The 17,695-nt window shown below is 40.9% G+C and overlaps 1 protein-coding gene across 29 annotated transcripts in view; it reads left to right on the top strand.

The window, feature by feature from the left end:
* The window catches only part of KALRN (kalirin RhoGEF kinase), a 502,153-nt gene that overhangs the window by 303,022 nt on the left and 181,436 nt on the right, over positions 1-17,695 (top strand). For all 29 annotated transcript variants that reach the window (XR_014586048.1, XR_014586049.1, XR_014586050.1 and 26 more), the window contains 2 exons: positions 4,282-4,451; positions 10,346-10,520. Coding sequence is in view for 24 of the 29 variants with exons in the window: in XM_083841888.1 (XP_083698014.1) it covers positions 4,282-4,451; positions 10,346-10,520 (345 nt within the window). In the remaining 5 variants the exon portion in view is untranslated. The remainder of the gene's footprint in view (positions 1-4,281; positions 4,452-10,345; positions 10,521-17,695) is intronic.

A 17,695-nucleotide genomic window follows, 5' to 3' on the forward strand; every position in this document is an offset into this window, starting at 1 on the left:
TTCTGCTTTAGCCTTGATTTCTGTGATGGACATCCACTTTATTGAGTTGGCATGAACATGCTTTTGTGGCATTCACGGTAACACATGGCACTTTGCTGACACTGTAAAGGAGTAGACCATATACCCTGGAAAGTTGCTTGTTTCCATTAATACCCTTGTTTTGAATGAAAAAAATGTACAGTGGTTGTTCTCATTGATTGAACTGACTGCTTCTTTGCTTTTCACTGGTCTCATTACTCAATGTTTTTTAAGTGTGTTGGAGGCAGGGTTTAAAACTCATCAGTGGCATTTGCACATCGCAGTGTACAAACACTGGGTGTTTAATAGTTATTCCAAACATAAAGGCAAGATTTTCTCAGCAATCTCTCTAGGTTTCAGTGTTGTTTTATTTTAAGTGTTCCCTTGCTCTAAGTCAGAAGCATTAATTTCTAGGTGACAGGCAGAGATGTCCTTCAAACCTCCAGTAAGTGGTCTCATTAAGTACTTGAGTAAAATGAAGGGTATTGCATCAGATAAAGTAGCTGGGAGTAGTGAGCTGTATTGTCTCCTGGATGGAGAGAAACTGCCTGTGTTTTATAGCCAAGAAAGACAAAGAAGTTTTTACAGTGCATTTGAGAGGTGCCAGATGCTCCCCCAGAAGAGGTGGCTTTCATTCTTCCTTTCCACTGGCCTAGTAATAAGAAGAGAACTGTTTTTCTTGTTTAAAGCCATGGTTACTTTGGTAAATAAAGTCTCGATTCTGGAGCCTCTATGGAGCAGCATGATCGTTTTAGGGCTAGATATTTGCCTTAGACTTTAGTGCAGTCAACACTTACAAAGTTTGTAGACTTAGTTTGCTTGAGTAGGATTTGTGGCTGGCTCTTTCTGATAGAATTAATTCAGGTTTTACCACTAATGCATCAGTCTTTCCACATCCAATTAACTGTACCAAAGCACAGATCAATTTGAAAAAAATATATATATTTTTGTGTTTTTTTTCATTATTTTGCAGGCTTTTATATCTTTGGATTAGAATGTGTTAAGCAATACAATGTAGAGATAATTTATTCTAGACATGTGCATCACTGGTAAAGAGTAAAAGTCACTGCAGCTGGATGTGTAAATACTGTGTTAGTATTTGAAATGTCTGCATCTACCCCCACACACCTCCTTTACGGGATCAGTGAGAGACTAGCAGTAGTTTGGAACGTGTATGGGAATGGGACAGGTGCTCACAAATGCTGCTCATGCAAAGAATAAAAGAGAAAAGAGTTGGATTCTGCAAATATGACATAAAAGCTGGCCTGTGTACTATATCAAATTTCAACAAAAATTTGAAAGTGTGCATTCAGTCTGAGCTAGCTAGCTGTTTAAGAGAGTGTCACAGCTTGAATTAGGAAATGCACAAAGTGTCTGATGATTTGGCGTTTTAATAGCGAGGATTTTTAAAAGTAGCTGAATAGTTGCATTAGAATTAAACATCAAGCCTTAATAGGGACTGATTTTCTGAGTTGTGACAAACATGAAGAAGCCTGGATGTGATTTCTGTTTCATGATTAACAGCTCATCTGACTTCGGTGCTGCGGTGACGTGGAATTCATCTTCTCATTTCTGTGGCATTCACAAATGGGGCTTGGTGGTAATTTATTTCAGGTGCCATCAGTTGTAACACATAACATAGGAGGTTTTTGAATCAGGTTCCTATTGTAAATTGTTCCTGAAAGATCTTCCTAATCTTATTAATACTGACTGATTCTTTGTATTAGGATTTCCCAGGGATTGGTGGAGTCTAAAGGATTAGAGGCCTCTGAGTCAAGGATGACCTAGATTCTGATAGCTTTTATTATGCAAATCCTTACAATCAGAGGTCATTTATGGGAACATCTGAAGTTAATGTGAGTTCATATATCTGAGTGCTCTCTGAAATTCACAAGTGTTTCTGTTCCAGGTGAGTACAGTGCAGTTTATAAAGTATTTCGAAACTGCTTTGAGGTAGAAGCATACTCAAAAAGTGACGTAGGATCTTAAAGATCCAAATCCTTTTGGCTGCTGCTGACAGATTGGTTCTGGAGACACTTTGAAAAAAACGGATTTCCTCTGAAGTCCTGGGGCGGGGGGGGTGGAAGTTTTCTTCCCTGCCCTTTCTAACATGATAATTTCAGGAAAATGGAAGATTGCTACCAATAAAGCAAGTTCTTTATTTCACTTTCATTTTTGTAAAGGAAATTCCTCAAGCTTTTTTTTTCTATCTTAAGTGAAAAAAAAAAAGGAAATATGACAAAAAGCAGCAAGAAATTCAAAATATACTGGCTTTCCCAATTCAAAACAGAAGAATGATTTATATGCATGGCCATTTTTCTCTTCTATATTTACAGAGTGCTCTATGACTTGAAGATCTGATAAGCAGAGAAAATAGTATTTCCCCCAAAATGGTCCTTGCCTGTTATAGTCCAGCTGTCCCTGCTGTTTCAGCGGGAGCAGGGATCAGCTCAAAACCAGGATGATTCTGAATGTGACTCATAGATAAAGGCACAAACACATTTTCCTTTACGGTGGCTTCTCAAAGTTCAGTACCCGGAACTCAGGCCACAAATGGAAAAGCTCTCTGCTTGGTTCTTTAAACATGCTCTCATTCTTTCTTCTATTTCACGAGGCTGACTACTTAATTATATTTTTCTTGTATTAATATTTGCCTTTTTATATCATGTCTTTCCTCTGAGAAAGTGAAAATATATAAATAAACTGAGCAGAGACATTCCATTTTAGGCCAGTAGTAGAGTAGGAATTATGATTATGCTACTTATGAATAAACAGAAGGGTTCACCTTAAATATTCAAAGCTGAGTCTGAAAAGCTTAATGAAAAGCCTTCAAATTAAGCAGATATTTTAAAATGTGTGAGTGGTTTGTAGCCTATCAAGCAAGGAGTCAGAAGCAGAGGTGGGGATAGGGCACAGGGAGCTGGGCTTTCTGTCCTCTGATATTACCAGAAGTGCTGGGACAGGTCCTGGTTTGGATTGTTTCATGTTGGGTTGGGGTGGCAGCCTTAGGTTTGGCCCCTAATTGTGAAAAGCCCGATCACCTGGCAGTTAGAGCATCTCTCTCCTCCTCTTGCTGTGCAAGGACAGGCAGAATTCACAATCTCAGAAGAAATCCCGTAGGATGGGGATCCAGTGCGTCTCGTTCTGAACAGAGACGTTTTTACCAGCTCTCTTGCCACCCCCACACAGCGTCTGTCATCTGCTTCACGTGTACCTCCAGCTCCCTGTGAGACAAATTGCTTTGCAGCTCCCTGGGCTGGCAGCACGGCATCCTTTGACATTCCCCAGGGCAGTGGTGCAGCGTGGTGCGTCCTGCTACCTCGCGGGATAGACCAGCAGAATGTGGGTTAATGGGGCAGGCATGGCACAGAAAATAGTCTCTCTGGCGGAGTCATTAGGATTTGCTGGCAGATTGCCTGCTCGGTTGGTGCAATTTTACACTCACTTTTCAGAGAAAGCTTAAAGGGGAAACCTCTGTTCGCTCTGAGGCTTTACAGCCACCAGAGGCTGGGGCTTGCTGCCACTGTCCAGATATCTGATGAACAGCTGGCTGGAAATTCTCATCTGAGCACTTACTCAAATGATTTTTGTTGTTGTTGTTTTGAAATTGGTAGTCAAGACTGTTTAGAATGAATGGATCTGTGTGAGATAGATTGGTGAGATTGCTGTTTCCTATTTCTGGGATTTCCAAAAGTCAAAAAGCAGAGGCTGAGGTACATTTGGGGGAGAAAAAAAAAAAAAGAGAGAGAGAGAAAAAGCAGAACACAAAACCTTCTGCCTGGGAAGGCATAGCTGAGCAAGTACAGCTAGACTTCAGTCAGTACTATACACACACAACAAATATTTTAGGTCTCAGTCCTGCAACAGGCTTCAGCTGCATGTGAAATTAATAGGAGCTGATGGCACACAGCTCCTGAAAGGGCTAGGTTATCACCGCTATAGGACATTGTAATTTATTAGTTGTGTTAAAGAATTAACGGGAAGAATATCATTAGGCTAGTTGTTGTCATATATTAGACTGAAACACATGTTAGTTTGGGAAAAAAATTATCTGATACTATATTTATTTTACTTTGTTGCTTAAAATGGGATTGCACCAACCAGAATTGAATAACCAATGTACCTTTTTGTCTTTAAAAACTTCAGGTCAGTTTTCATGTGAAATATGCATCTCTGGTTAATGCTTTCTGATCTGGAATTAGAGAGCAAAAGGGTTAAATCTCGATCCCTCTCTGATTTATATTTCCCTCCCCTCCTTCCCAGCTGTGGACATGGATGGAAGATCTGCAGAAGGAGCTCTTAGAGGATGTCTGTGCTGACTCCGTGGATGCGGTTCAGGAGCTCATCAAGCAGTTTCAGCAGCAGCAAACAGCCACCTTGGATGCTACCCTCAATGTTATTAAAGAAGGGGAAGATCTAATCCAACAGCTCAGGTAAGCATTCACCTGGAGGACAGGTGTTGAGAAATCTGGTCTTAGCTGTGGTTTGGGTGTGCATAAATGGGGAAGTGTAAGTTTAAGATTAATGGGGAGAGTTTATTCATTCCTTGCTTATTTATTATTTTTCAGTTTCTTTGAGTAATATATTGAAATTGCAAGGAGTGATTTATGTGAACTGATTAGAGTAGTCTGTGGATCAGCATGGGTTGCTGTTTGACAGGGAGATTATTTATAGGCACAGTGAAGTGAATTGAAACAAATGCATTTCAGGTGAATATTTTTAGTTGATATTTATAGAAGATTGTTAAATGGTTGTGAGCTGAGGCCTTGTGATTTATGTGGTTACTCCTGGTGTAAGAGAATTGTATTCCTCATAGTAAAACATACATGTCTAACAATCTTTGCTCTTTTATTTTGCATGCAGCACACTTCTATTTATCTTTGTCCATGTGGGGTTTACTCATACTGTCAAGAAGGGTCCTGTGCTGCCAGCTCTATTTGCATTATGAATTAAAGCTCATTTTATCTGATTTGAAATACACAAAGTGACTAGCTCAGAGAAGTTGGGTGTGTTTGGATTTTTTTTTTCTTTCTCAGTCTGTAAGTGTAATAGAACTAATATCTGCAGAGCACACAGTAAGCTTACCCCAGAGTTTTAGTTCTGAGAGCTCTCTCACTTGTTTTTACTTACAACAATTTTCTATACCTTTAATGTCATTGACAGCAGTGGATCTTTCCTGCCTTCTAGTGATGTTACTGAGCTCAAAACCAAGACCATTAAGTCCCTTGTTCTTGAGACATTTCTTTATTTTTTTTGCATATTGTTACAGATTACCCTCATCTACCTGTATATAGTGTGAATATTCTTTCTACATATGTAATATCCAAGTGTTACAGGTCTTATGTTGTCCTCCCCAGCCTGAGCTTTTTGAGTCTGATGCCTTCAGTTCTTGCATAGGAAGAGCCAAAGGTGCCTATTGCAAAGTAGGGGGGGGGGGGGGGGGGGGGGGGGGGGGAAGAAGATAGATTTGAGAGTCTTTTCTAGGTTTTGATTGTCATTCAGTCATAGGCAGCCACAAGGAGAGACAGACTGTATAAATGCCTCTTCTTGGTGTATGAGGCTTACCTGCATCATGGAGAACATGGAACCCAAGTGGTATTGTTTCCTGCAACCAGAGTTGGAAAGAAGGGATCAGAAGAAGAAAGAGCTAGGCTCCATCCAACTACGCATCTTTGCTGATAAGTAGGAAGGAAACATGCTTTGCTTGGTTAGTGTGCTGCCAGATGGAGGGGGCTATAGATAAGAACATACGCATGGCTGCCCATGCCAGGTCAGCCAAAAGTCTGTGTGGCAGTTTCCCTTTGTGCAAAGAAACATTTTGCTAAGTTTAAGGGATATCTAAGAGACCATGAGAAAGGTGGTGAAATTTTGTACTAAAACATTTTTTTCTTGCTATCCCACCTATTGGTATAACATCATGAACACCCATGGAGAGAGAAGACCCTGGAAGGGGCCCTGTATAATGCCATCAGGTGGACTGCATGCTGTGTAATAGGGAAGCAGAAAGTGGCTGTATAGAAGTAGTCCTGGTGCAGGCTGTGGGATTGGCCTAAAGGTTTTTGCCTGCACCTGAGTCAGCAGGAAGGCAGAATGTGGAGTTGTACAGAGGCCAGGGCAATATTTGGAGCAGAAAAGTCAGCAGAGCATCAGTACGAATAGCAGTTATTGGAGAAAGCTTCCCATAGTGGCTACAAGGTCATGCAGGCAAAGAGGTGAACTGGAAATGTGGGAGTTCTGCTTTTTTTTAATGTAAACTTTGTCAATTCTTAGTTTCAGTCTTTCAAAAGTAATGGTGGCCTAAGGTTTGAGACTTTTTTTTTAGAACTGGTGTCACACCTAGACATTTGTGAAATGTCAAGACAGGTTTTGAGACAGTTGTATTTAACCAAGAAATCATATTTTTGGGGTCTGGCTTGTGTTCTGGGCGGTGAGCATCTTTCTGCGAAGTAATCCCCTACTTCTGATGAAGTTACGGTCAAACACAGAGAGAAGCACACAACTGTTGTCTGAAATAAAGCAACCCTGAGCACACACAATGATTTGCAGAGCTGAACTGTCACAATGATCTCTGATTCCAGTATCGGTTTTGAGCACTCTGGCTAACTGCAAAGCCTGTAATGTGATCCTAGACTCTTTCAAAAAGCAAAGAAGAACTGCGTAAGAAAACCATGAAGCCACCTGTGTGTATGTCCCCACTTGAACATCTTTTGTGGCTGCTGCCCAAAGTAACGAATACAGAGATAAAGGAATGGAGGAAAAATTGGAATTGCTGCAATCTTTCCTTAACATAGTATTGCATTTCACAGTGTGGGTCACCTAGTACATGCTGTGAAGAATAGCTGAAGACTGCAAATGCTACAACGCTGAAGAGAAAGAAATACACTGCTCTTATCAAGCATGTCATAGCATATGTTAAAATGAATAAAACTAATGGGGCCTTGAAAAAGTTTCCGTTTCTTGTCCTTATCTCTGAGAGCACAGATATTGGTTTTTTAGAGAAGACCATTTGTGTGATAGCACGCTGTGTCTCCTTCAGCTAGCAAAGGAAAACCTCAGCTGCCCAAACCAGTGAAATACCATGTTTGGGAACGCTCTTCACAGAAGATCATCAGGGCCTTCAGTGACTCTTTGAATCAGGAGACCATGCCCATCAGGAATATAACAGGCCTGGCTTGAAACATCGTATATATCATGGCTAGAACTGAAACCACTTTTTTCAGTCTTTGTTATCAGTATTGTCCTGAGGTGAGCATTGTTCTCTACAGTCAACACAAAGGAGATCTTTTGAACTGTGTTTCCAGGGGCACTGCTGGGGGCAATATTTCTGCACATCTGTGGAAGTCAAAACAACGACTTGCTCCAGTGAGATGTGAAAGAGCAGGGATGTAATGGCCAAAAATAAGGCAGTGAAGAGTCATGGATCTTGCTTTTTTTTCCAGTAGTTCAACATACAAGCTTTTGATAATCAGTAAGTTTCACTAAGCATTCGACCAGTTCAGGTGTTTAAAGTGATTTCAGGAGCACAACGTTCATTCTGAGCAAGCTCAACAGCAGTGAACGAAGCCTTATTGTATGTTCCCCAGAGTGTATTTTGTATTTTTTTCCGTAATTTCCCTGCATTGTAAACTCTGATTCATGTCCTTTCAAAGAATACTAGGAATCTTTTATGAATTCTTACCCACAATTTCTTATCATCAGACAAACAAGAAATCTAGTGGTAGAAGCATCCAGTCTCAGAAATTTCTTTTTCCAGATGGAGATCTTTCTCAAAACAGACTATATAGGGATCTGAAGGCCTTATCCGAGGAGACTATGAAAAAATAACATTACTACAGCTAAATGTTTAGATTGCGTCAGCCACAGAAGTGCAAGTGTAGCTTGATTTGAAGAGTGAAATATTTAATGAAAAGGAATTTCTAAAACCAAATGTGCCTTTAGATCCCATGTGAGATCTACCACTCTTGAATAATTCATTGAGTCATTTAGATAATATATGAATAGTAATAATCCTGCATTTGAATGAAGACTTATTTCTTGTCCTTTTATAGAAGACAGGTGCTGACTGAAGGAAGCAGAAACTTGATTGAATGTGGCCTCACATTAAGCTGTAGTTTCAAAATCTCACCTTGTTATATCTTCGTTCATCCTTCCTTTGTACAGCTAATGTGGAGGCAAAGAGAGACCCTGTAGTCACCAAGAAGGTGAAAACGCAAGACTGACAGAATGGGGCAGAAACTACCAGATGAAGAGAGTAATGTTGGTGTAATATTTTCTTATTGGCAAAGGAAGTTGGTAGCATGTGCTTCAGAATAATGGTGGATCATTTCATTCCAACATTCATCTGGATACAGATGATCGTTGAACAGAATCATTTCTTCATTGTATCAAACAGAAAGTATTTGAGGGAAAAGCAGAGAAACACATCCAAAGAGCAAATTACTAAGCAGTTAATAGTATTCTGTATTTTTAACTGTATTCTTAGTCTTCATATGTTCAGGAAAATGTGTGGTTTTTTCCATCAAGGCATAATGAAATCAGAGTGACATGGTTTTTGTTGCCTTAGAACCTCAAAGATGTGTTTTAAACTTGCCTAAAATGACTGTGTCAGTGCCTAGTTTCAATTTTAGACATCTGTAAAAGGTTGTACTTTTTGCCTCAATTACACTTGCTGACAGTGTTCAATTAACATTTAAGTTGACTGTATGTTGTTTTGATCTGACCCTACATGATGATAATGTGCAAAGAGCAAAGCACAAACATTTCAGACAAATTCCACAGAAAACTACCTGTACTTTGCTAGATGTTTATGGAAGGAAGATTCAACCCAGAAGAAGGAAATAGAAACCTAAGAATTGGGAACACTAGCACTGTTCCTCAGTGGGAAGACTCCATGGACACATTTACTTGGCAGCCCAGGTTAGCTGGCCAGAAGAAGGGCTCCCAGCTGCGTTTGGCCCCTGTGGGACGATGTGATGACCTGGCAGTGTTACCTGACATTGTCCTTGTCCTCTGATTTTGTCAGCCAGTTCCCTGCACACGTACGAGTTGATAAACCAGTAGTTCAGTGTATGCCATTGGATTTGTGATTGTCCCGCCACCACCAACACCTTCTCCAAAGCAGAACTAGAGGGTGGTAGGAAATCCTGATGGTAAGACCTGTGGCTTACCCACATCACCTGGTTACACTGTGCAGGATATCTGATAGGGCTTTCAGTTGGCTTGGTTTAAATACCCAAACAATGCAGCTGCTAACACATGACTTTAAGCAGGTTGGACAGAGAAAATCACTGCATCTAAATCTTGTTTTTGCTGAAGTACCAAAGCCAAGCATTTAATTATGGCTTCAGACTTTACTTTCTGGTTCTTGTTAATGTCAGGGGACCTTTTGTGGTACATTCAAGAGTAAGTTTCAGCTCATTGTGTCTGCAAAGGCCCTTTATCTATAAAACATCCACTTAAATTTACTGAAGACATAACAGACTGTAGGTGAGCTCATTAATATATGAGAGAGCACAAATAGAAAAAGAAACTGTCAGGACTGTACTATGTCCATGCTAAGACCTATTTCAGGTACAGCAAACTTCCCCTCGGTACCCAGACCAGTTAAAGGGTTTGCTCCCTTCTGTTCCCGGTATATGGGGAGCACAGATGGAGCAGTGCCTGACCCCTCACAGAAACGTCTCATTTCACTTACTCTGCTGAAAGGACAAGTGGATGACACCATCTTACAGTATTTGAAAGGTGTTTTCCTTCAGTGGAGGTTTTGCATTGTGTTCTGAGACTGTTGCGTTACCAAGAAATGCAGAGGAAATCAAAGCATCCCTGTCCCTAGTCAAAAATGCTGGCAGTTCTGATTCAATTAATCTATACTAGAGCAAATGCACAAAATTAACTTGTAAAGGCCCAGGTGGCTAAATAATAAGGTGGCTAAATAGCAGCTCTGAGCTTAGTGCCCCTGGGCAGTGTGAGCAGAGGCTGGAGCAGGTCACTCTGCAGGACTGGCGTGGATTGCCAGCCAGAATCCTTAAGAGAGCTATTGAGATTGATGTACCATTCTCTCCCCTCTCCGCCCCTCTAACCCCACACAAGCTTGTAAGGTCACAGTGTCATGGCACAAGAAAAGATGATCCCCTTGTTCAAACTTGGTGCCGAGCTCAGGAGCCGCAGGATTTCAGCGAGTAGCAGCGATGAGTGCTGCACACACCTTCCCTCAGCCCTTTGTGCTTGGGCTTGCTTCTCAGCGGCACGCAGAATTGCAAACGTGTAGTTCTTGCTCTTTTGCCTGCCTTGAAGCTCAGCTTTAACCATGCTCTCTGCCTTGCCACAGGGACTCAGCTGTTTCCAACAATAAGACTCCACACAATAGCTCCATCAGCCACATCGAATCTGTACTTCAGCAGCTCGACGAGGCCCAGGTACAGATGGAAGAGCTCTTCCATGAGAGGAAGATTAAGCTAGATATTTTTCTTCAGCTCCGGATTTTTGAACAGTACACCATCGAGGTAAGAGCTGGCTGCATGACCTGAGGAAGGGAGAGCAGGGGGAAAGGGGTGTGTGTAAAGGTACTGTGTTAGGAAACACCCCCAGCTGCTTGACTGCACTCAGCTGTCCGGCGGGAAAGAGTAATTATACCAGATTTTAAATTTGGCATCTTGAAGGTAAAAATATGCTTTAGGATGTACTGCTTAAATGCAGTGAAATAGCTTCATGTTTGCTCAGCTGGCTGTATGCTGAGAATCTGCCTGCTCTGGGGAGAAGCCGTGTAAGGTGTCCCTGTTATAGGGCTTTATTGGCACTAGTCAGGGTTTGCAAGTTCTCTATCACTCAGCAGTGAGGCTTGCCTCTTCCAGTACAAACATAGATGCATGCAAACAGATACATGATCATCTATAAACCTCTGAGCAAAAAAATAAAAAAAATCTATGGAGGGAGAGGATAATTAAAAGCTGGGCTTTGAGCATAACAGTGGATTTTTATTTTTTTTATTTATAGGGGGGAGGAGGGAATAGAAGAAGCTTTTAAGTAATTTTTATGTGCCTGTGTAAAAAGGTCTTTCAGTTTGCATTTTTTTACTGCTATTTTGAAATCAAAAGCACTGGAAGGAAAACTCATCAAAGCATTAATAATTGAGGTATTCTTGGACAGAGTAACTTTAAAGAGACTAGCCAATCTCATTAACTGCTTGCTGTAATTCTGATAGGACGTGGTGCAAAAAGAACAACATGTAAATTAACTTGCACACAAAATCCGTGAAAGCCATGTGTCAGCACACATGGCCTTCCTGGGACGTGTTCCTCCTACTATATCCCACCGGTCCTTGTTCAGGTCATACAGCACTTTAAGTGTTTTATGATGAGATATTCCTGAAGAGATCATTTGCAAATCTATCAGCAATCTCAAGGTGGGTACTGATAATTAATAGGAGCTTTAGTATGCTGGGTTACAGTTTGTGTGTATTTTAAAACATGGCATGGTGAATTACAGTGGAATGAAAGGCTAGGAACAGGGGTTTGTATATGTTTTTAATTGGATGCGAGAGAGAGAAATCAGTGAGGAGTATCTGAGCTTTCTTGTTGCGACTGGTAAGTTAGGTGTTGTACTGAAAGCTGTTCTACAGTGCTTGTTATTAATGTAAATTAGATTAATTAACATTGTTTTACTCACCAGTTACATACAGGCTTCCTGATACTGGGAGGCAGTATTCCCTGTGAGTATGTGTGTATATGTATAAATGTGTACACTTCAGATTGGGTGGCACTGCTGTGTGAGCAGTGCTGCCCTAAGACTGCTACATTCCCAGCTCAGGAGCCTGCAATAACTGTAGTATCTGCTGCACTTAAATGGAAGATATTTTGATACAATGGTATGGTGAATGCTGAATAATTAAGACTTGGACTCTAAAGATAGGAATTATAGGTGAATACATATATGTGTACCTACCTATAAATGGCACCTGTGTTTTCAAAAATGAAGCAAAACATGAATAATAGTACGTGCTTCTGGACACCCAAATATATCTGTTGGCAGTATATTTTGAACCTATGTGAGTCATTCGTTAAGATCTCAGCCTGTCTGTATTTCACTGCAAATTCCAGGTGGGTTAAAAACCAAAACTCTGTTTTCAAATTCTTTTCCGTTTTACTTTGTCTCTCAACCAAAGATCACAAAGACCTTTACCATTACAGATTGCTTTATCGATGGGACAACTGATGCATCAAATGATGTGGCTTGTCCTAGCCCCCTCCGTATGTCATGCCAGAGATGGGAATGCTGTGTTGATCCCTCTGTTTTGTCTCAGCATGAATCCTACTTCAGTGTATTCAGAGATAGCATTTAGACTGTCTGTGATACATAAAGATATTTAAAATTGGAAATGTGCTTCAGTCTTCTCAAATCAGATTAGCTAGAAAGGACTTTAAAGAAAATCATCACTTAGTTGTCAGTGTAGATTTGCTACTTTTTTATCATCAGAACATCTGAATTCCCTCTGCAGGATTGATATTACAAGGAAATATGAGAACGCATTTCATAGGGAGTTTATGGGCAGATGATTTTTATTTAGAAAGCTCTCTCTTTCAGGGGAAAATATTTTTATTTTAAAATAATTACTACATTTAATTTATAGCTGAACACAGAGTAAAAGTTATCATAACCATGTCAGTATCTTAAATTGTATAAGTACATTTAGTGCTCAAACAAGAAAAACAGTCTGATTAATAAAAAGAAAAGTAATTTGAAATAATATATTAAATGACAAATTTATGCTGTGCATTTCAAACAACAGCTGAATTAGCTCAAAGTGACACAATAATGATCTTTAGAAACTAGATTGCAGTCAGTTGCCTCAGCCGTATAATAAAGATTCCAAGTCAGTAGGAAACTTATCAACATTAACACAATTATCTCACACCATTTTTAAGAAGCAAAAAGATGTTTTCATCCCCATAATTAAAAAGCATGTGGTATTTCTGATGGTTAGCTATTCTAAGCTTGTAAGGGAAAAAGATGATGAAATTTAAATTGAGAAATTAAATATCTTTTTTTTACTAAAGATGAGTGGCTTGGGCTATGGCTGGTAATGTATTTAGGTTTTAATTTTCCATAATAGCCCAGATCCAGCGTAGATTAAGAACAGGGAAACAGTGTGTACCAGTATGACTCTCAAATGAATTTCTCCTTCTCTAGTCTAGATAAGCCCCCTTCCATCTGTCCAAAGAGCAGTGCCATGTTGAACATACCCCTAACAAAACCCCTCTACCTGCTGCATCCATGTTAAATCTCTCTCCTTCCTGCAAATCATCTATGAAAGCGGGCCCAAGGCACAGTGCTGTTGTAGCGGAAGCTCTTCTCAGCATGCTGGAAATCTCAGGCATCAGCATCCTGTTTTAAGAAGAGCAGCTGAGGAAGTTACAGTTTGACACAGGATCTTCCAGCCTCCTTGTCTAAGAACATCGTGCACATTGCCTCCCCAGAGAAGGAAGCGAGCAAGAAGAGCTGGCTGGCAGTGTGCAACAGCAGCGCTGCTGGGGCAGGTTTGCTCCAGGGGGACCAGGTTGCACAGGCAGCAGTTTCCTTGGGAACCCTGAAGCTGCTCTGTGCAGAGAAATTTGGTACATGGGTTGTGAGGTCCCTGTGCTTTCACAACAAAAGCACTTGATTGACATGGGTTTCCAAATGGAAGTTTCACTGAATTTCCAAAAATTAGCCAGCAGATTTTGGTCTGATAGCAAAACAGTGGCCTGGTGTTTCTGTTCCAGCCATCTCTTTCTTTTTTCTTTTTTTTTTTTTTTTTCCTCCATCTCCCAAATCTGAATGCTTTTGTTCTCTTTGTTGCTTCTGTCTTGTTAAGCATTGTGTTTCCCACTTTTCCTCCAGGTCTGTGTTCTCAGCCTTAGTTGTCAGGTTCTTGAGTTCCTGGGAAGCCCCCGTGATGAGGATCCTTTCCTGGGAACTCTGCTCAGAGGAAAAACTTGCCTCTTTTTAATGAAAGCCAGAGTTGCAACTGTGGGAGCCCATCTCCTCCCAAAAGCTTTAGGGAGGGTTTCACATTAGAACTCAATGTCAGAGAATAGTTGCATCCTGTGTAGTCTCTTTCCATCCAGTTTTGGTACCAAACATATTGTCTTTCATTGCCTTTCCCTACTAACCTCTCTCTCTCTCTTCTTTCTAATTGATAATGCAAACTGAAAGTATTAGGGAATTTTTCAAGTTCACAAATGGCTGTGGACTGTTTGACCTTTATTTTTTTATTTAGAAAGTGTCTGACTGCCATTTGTTCTTTGGAAACTTTCCTGCTTTTACTGTTCTTCCCAGATATTGAAGTCCATGCCATGGACCACGTAACCCTTTCCTCTGGCACTTCTTTCTGGACTTGCACTGTACCCATCCACTTCATAGCTGTTGTGGTTTTTGAACTTTTCTATGATCTTTTCTTCCTGACAGAGGTTTGGAGTCCAGACAAACTTCAGAATTAATGGTACTTCATGAGCAACACTCACTTCCATCTACTTAGGCATCATTAAGCTTCTCTGTGCTTCAGTGAAATCTGCCAACTGTTGTCTCATTTTGTCTTCAGGAAGAGTATTTTATGTAAAGAGAAGCCACCTGCCTTTTTTGTTGGTAGGGCAGAGCAGCTGTCTTCATTTAGGACTTCTAAGGACTCGTGAGTTGCCTAGGCAGCTTTTGTGTTGTATTTGAGTCAAGGCAGGTTTGGCAGATATGAATTTGGATGTGAACCCAGAGGCACATAGTATGTGCTACCTTTTATTTTTTTGCCTTAATCTCATTATATTGACTGATATTTACACTGTAGGTTCTTGGGGTAAAGTATGAAATCCAAACGATGACGACACCTGGAAACCAGCATAACAGAAATATGAGAGAGCCTAGCTATCCCAGTGGGAGGTTTTTCTGCCTTAGGTTTTAAAACCATAAAGTGACAACCCATTCTTTATTTAGGAAACGTGTCTAACTTTGATGCCTGATATGTTTTATTCCTTTACCAAGTCATTGCACATTCCAAGACAAGACGGGATCATTAGGATTATATGGTTGGGCTTTCTGTGTGATGCATGCTATGACTGAGTTCATGCAGCCAACCAAGTAACTTGGGAGATTTCATGCAATGCGAATGGGGTAGTTGATCCACTATGAGGAAGTAGGGTATAAGACCCCAGAGAAAATAGCTGGCAGGAATCAGCGGCAGCGCTGGCACCACACTGAGCACATTATATATATGAAACATAGCAGTATCCCAGAGATATAGCTTCACTAAAATCTGTCAAGTATTCTTTGACTTGTGCTTCAAAAATAGTCACTTAAAGGCTTATTAACCATTATTTGAATGGCTGTTAATATTTAGTAAAATGTTGGGTAATTGCATAAGAAATGAATGGTAAAATGCACTGAGTTGCAACCCCTACCACAACGAATACCACCCAGAGCATAGACCACATCTTTCTGCATATGTTTTCTTTATATCTTTTGTACAGAGATGATCAAATTCACCTGTAGACCCCTATAAAACTCTGACTGAGAATAGGAATGATCTCACCTCATACCTGTCTGGCCACAGTTGTTGGTTACCTCCAAGGAAATTTCTCCCTCCGCTTCCCAGAACTGCCCAGATCCTTCCCTTGTGTGTGTTGTTTCCTGCAATGCACGTGGATCTGTGCAGTGCTAGGAAAAGCCAGTCCACTGTAGTCTTAGAGCAGTGCGCTTTCTAGGCAAAGGCAGTCCTGGAAGGGGTTATGGGGGTTCCCGCTGTACAATATAAATTGGATCTTGTATACTGTTATCTTTCAAAAAGTACCGCAATCGCTAAGATTTTCATGTGCTGGTTATCTAATTTTCCACCACTGCATCTCATTGGCTCCATTTCACCTGCTAATTAAATTTTTCAGCCTTGGTTTCATTTGCTGGTTCTTTTGGCTCTTCCCACCCATTCCTGTAGAAGGGAGCAGAAGCCAGCTTGGAGACAGTAGTTTGATTCACTGTTATTTACAACTCACTTGAGTTTCCCATTCCAGGTTTATAACATTAGCAGGATCTTTCAAGTGAAATAGCTGCCTGCTTGGAGGTACAAGATACTTTACAGCCCCTCACTGACTTACAGCTGACACTCAGATGTGAGCTTCTCTATTAGAAGTAAGAGTTGCTGGAATCTTATAATGCCTCACACTTAGATGTTTTTTGTGCTTTTGCTTTTGCTTTTTTTATGCATAGGTTTCAAACTGCACATCACTTCATTTTAAGGAAAGCAAGGCATGAGGCTCTCTTGGGTACCTTGTCTTTAGAGCTCAATTCCATTGTTTCTCTTGATATTTTTGGGACTCAGGAGCCAAAGGCACTGGAGCGGAATCATCACTGTGACAGCCTTTTCACATTTCAGTAGCTCAGGTCCCTACTAAGCCAGTGTTGTTTCTCTGCCACATGTCAAAAGGAATTGGTGACAGCATTGTCACACTGCACAGCGTCAGTCCAAAGCAAGACCTGAGAAGGAGGAACAGCAAACTTTCTGCATGCATTGGATTGTAGAAGTGACAGTTTCATTCACCCTTTCCTACCTACATCTCCTACCATACACCTGTAGTTTTAGCCTGCTCGTAGATCCAATTATACGGTCATGTCCAGTCTTCTGCTCTTCCAGTTTCCTCTGAATTCCAAAGCAGAGCTGAGTGCTGCTGCCCCAGCACGTCTGGTTAAAAATAAATAAATAAATAATAAAAGTATGTGCCCTAGAGATCTGTTTTCCCCTACTCTGTTATAACCCCTTTCTTTCTTCACTCGCAGACATTCCCTTAGCATCCAGGAGTCAGATGATCTTTATTTATACCTCCCTAGATCACATCTGACCTCCCATCTCATCCACCCCCTCTCTCTTCATATTTTTGAAGAGAGGTAGATATTCCCTTTCCTTGATTCTGAGCTCTGCCCTGTGCCTGTGTGACTATTCTTCCCATCCTGCCTCATCCCTGTGCTCTACCAACAATCCTCACCTTTGCTCCTCCTCCTACTTCCACCATCCTTTCTCTTGCAACCTACCTCCTACATTTGCTTGTTCTTCCCAATCGTCTTTACTCTTTTTCAGATCCCTCTCACAAGCCCACTCTCTTTTTGTTGATAGTGGCTGCTCCCAGGGTAGAACTTTCTTTTTCCTCCTCCTCATATGCCCATTCCCCAGCCCATACTTCAAAATATCAGCTTCTATATGATTCATTCACCATATAACATTTATTTTCTCTTGCTTGATTCTTCATATCCCTCTCCACCTCCTTCAATTGGCAAACATTTTTTGTTTCTGGCTGGCATTAAACAAGAAGACTTTAGGTGTCAAACACTGAATTTGGGCCAAGCAAGCAGCATTCAAGGCTCAGCAGCACCATTTTATAGAAAATTTCAGCAGTAGCATCAAAAAATAGGTAGGATTTAGGTATGAAATCATTGCAGATATACAATTGCCTGCATGGAAGCTGTTTTAGCTTGGATAGGCTCTTTGGCCTAATCCACAAGCAACTGCAACACAGGAGTGAGATGGCAGGACTGTTTCTGTTGTTATTACTGCTATTACTTTTGACCTGCCTACTACCTCTCTGTGCCTCTCCTCTCTCTCCAGAGTCGAAGATGAACATGTCTCTCTCCCCACAGTCATGTTATCTGCTGGTGTTGCAGCATGATA

The sequence above is a fragment of the Anser anser genome, assembly GCF_964211835.1.
Source record: "Anser anser genome assembly, chromosome: 6".
Lineage (NCBI taxonomy): Eukaryota > Metazoa > Chordata > Aves > Anseriformes > Anatidae > Anser > Anser anser.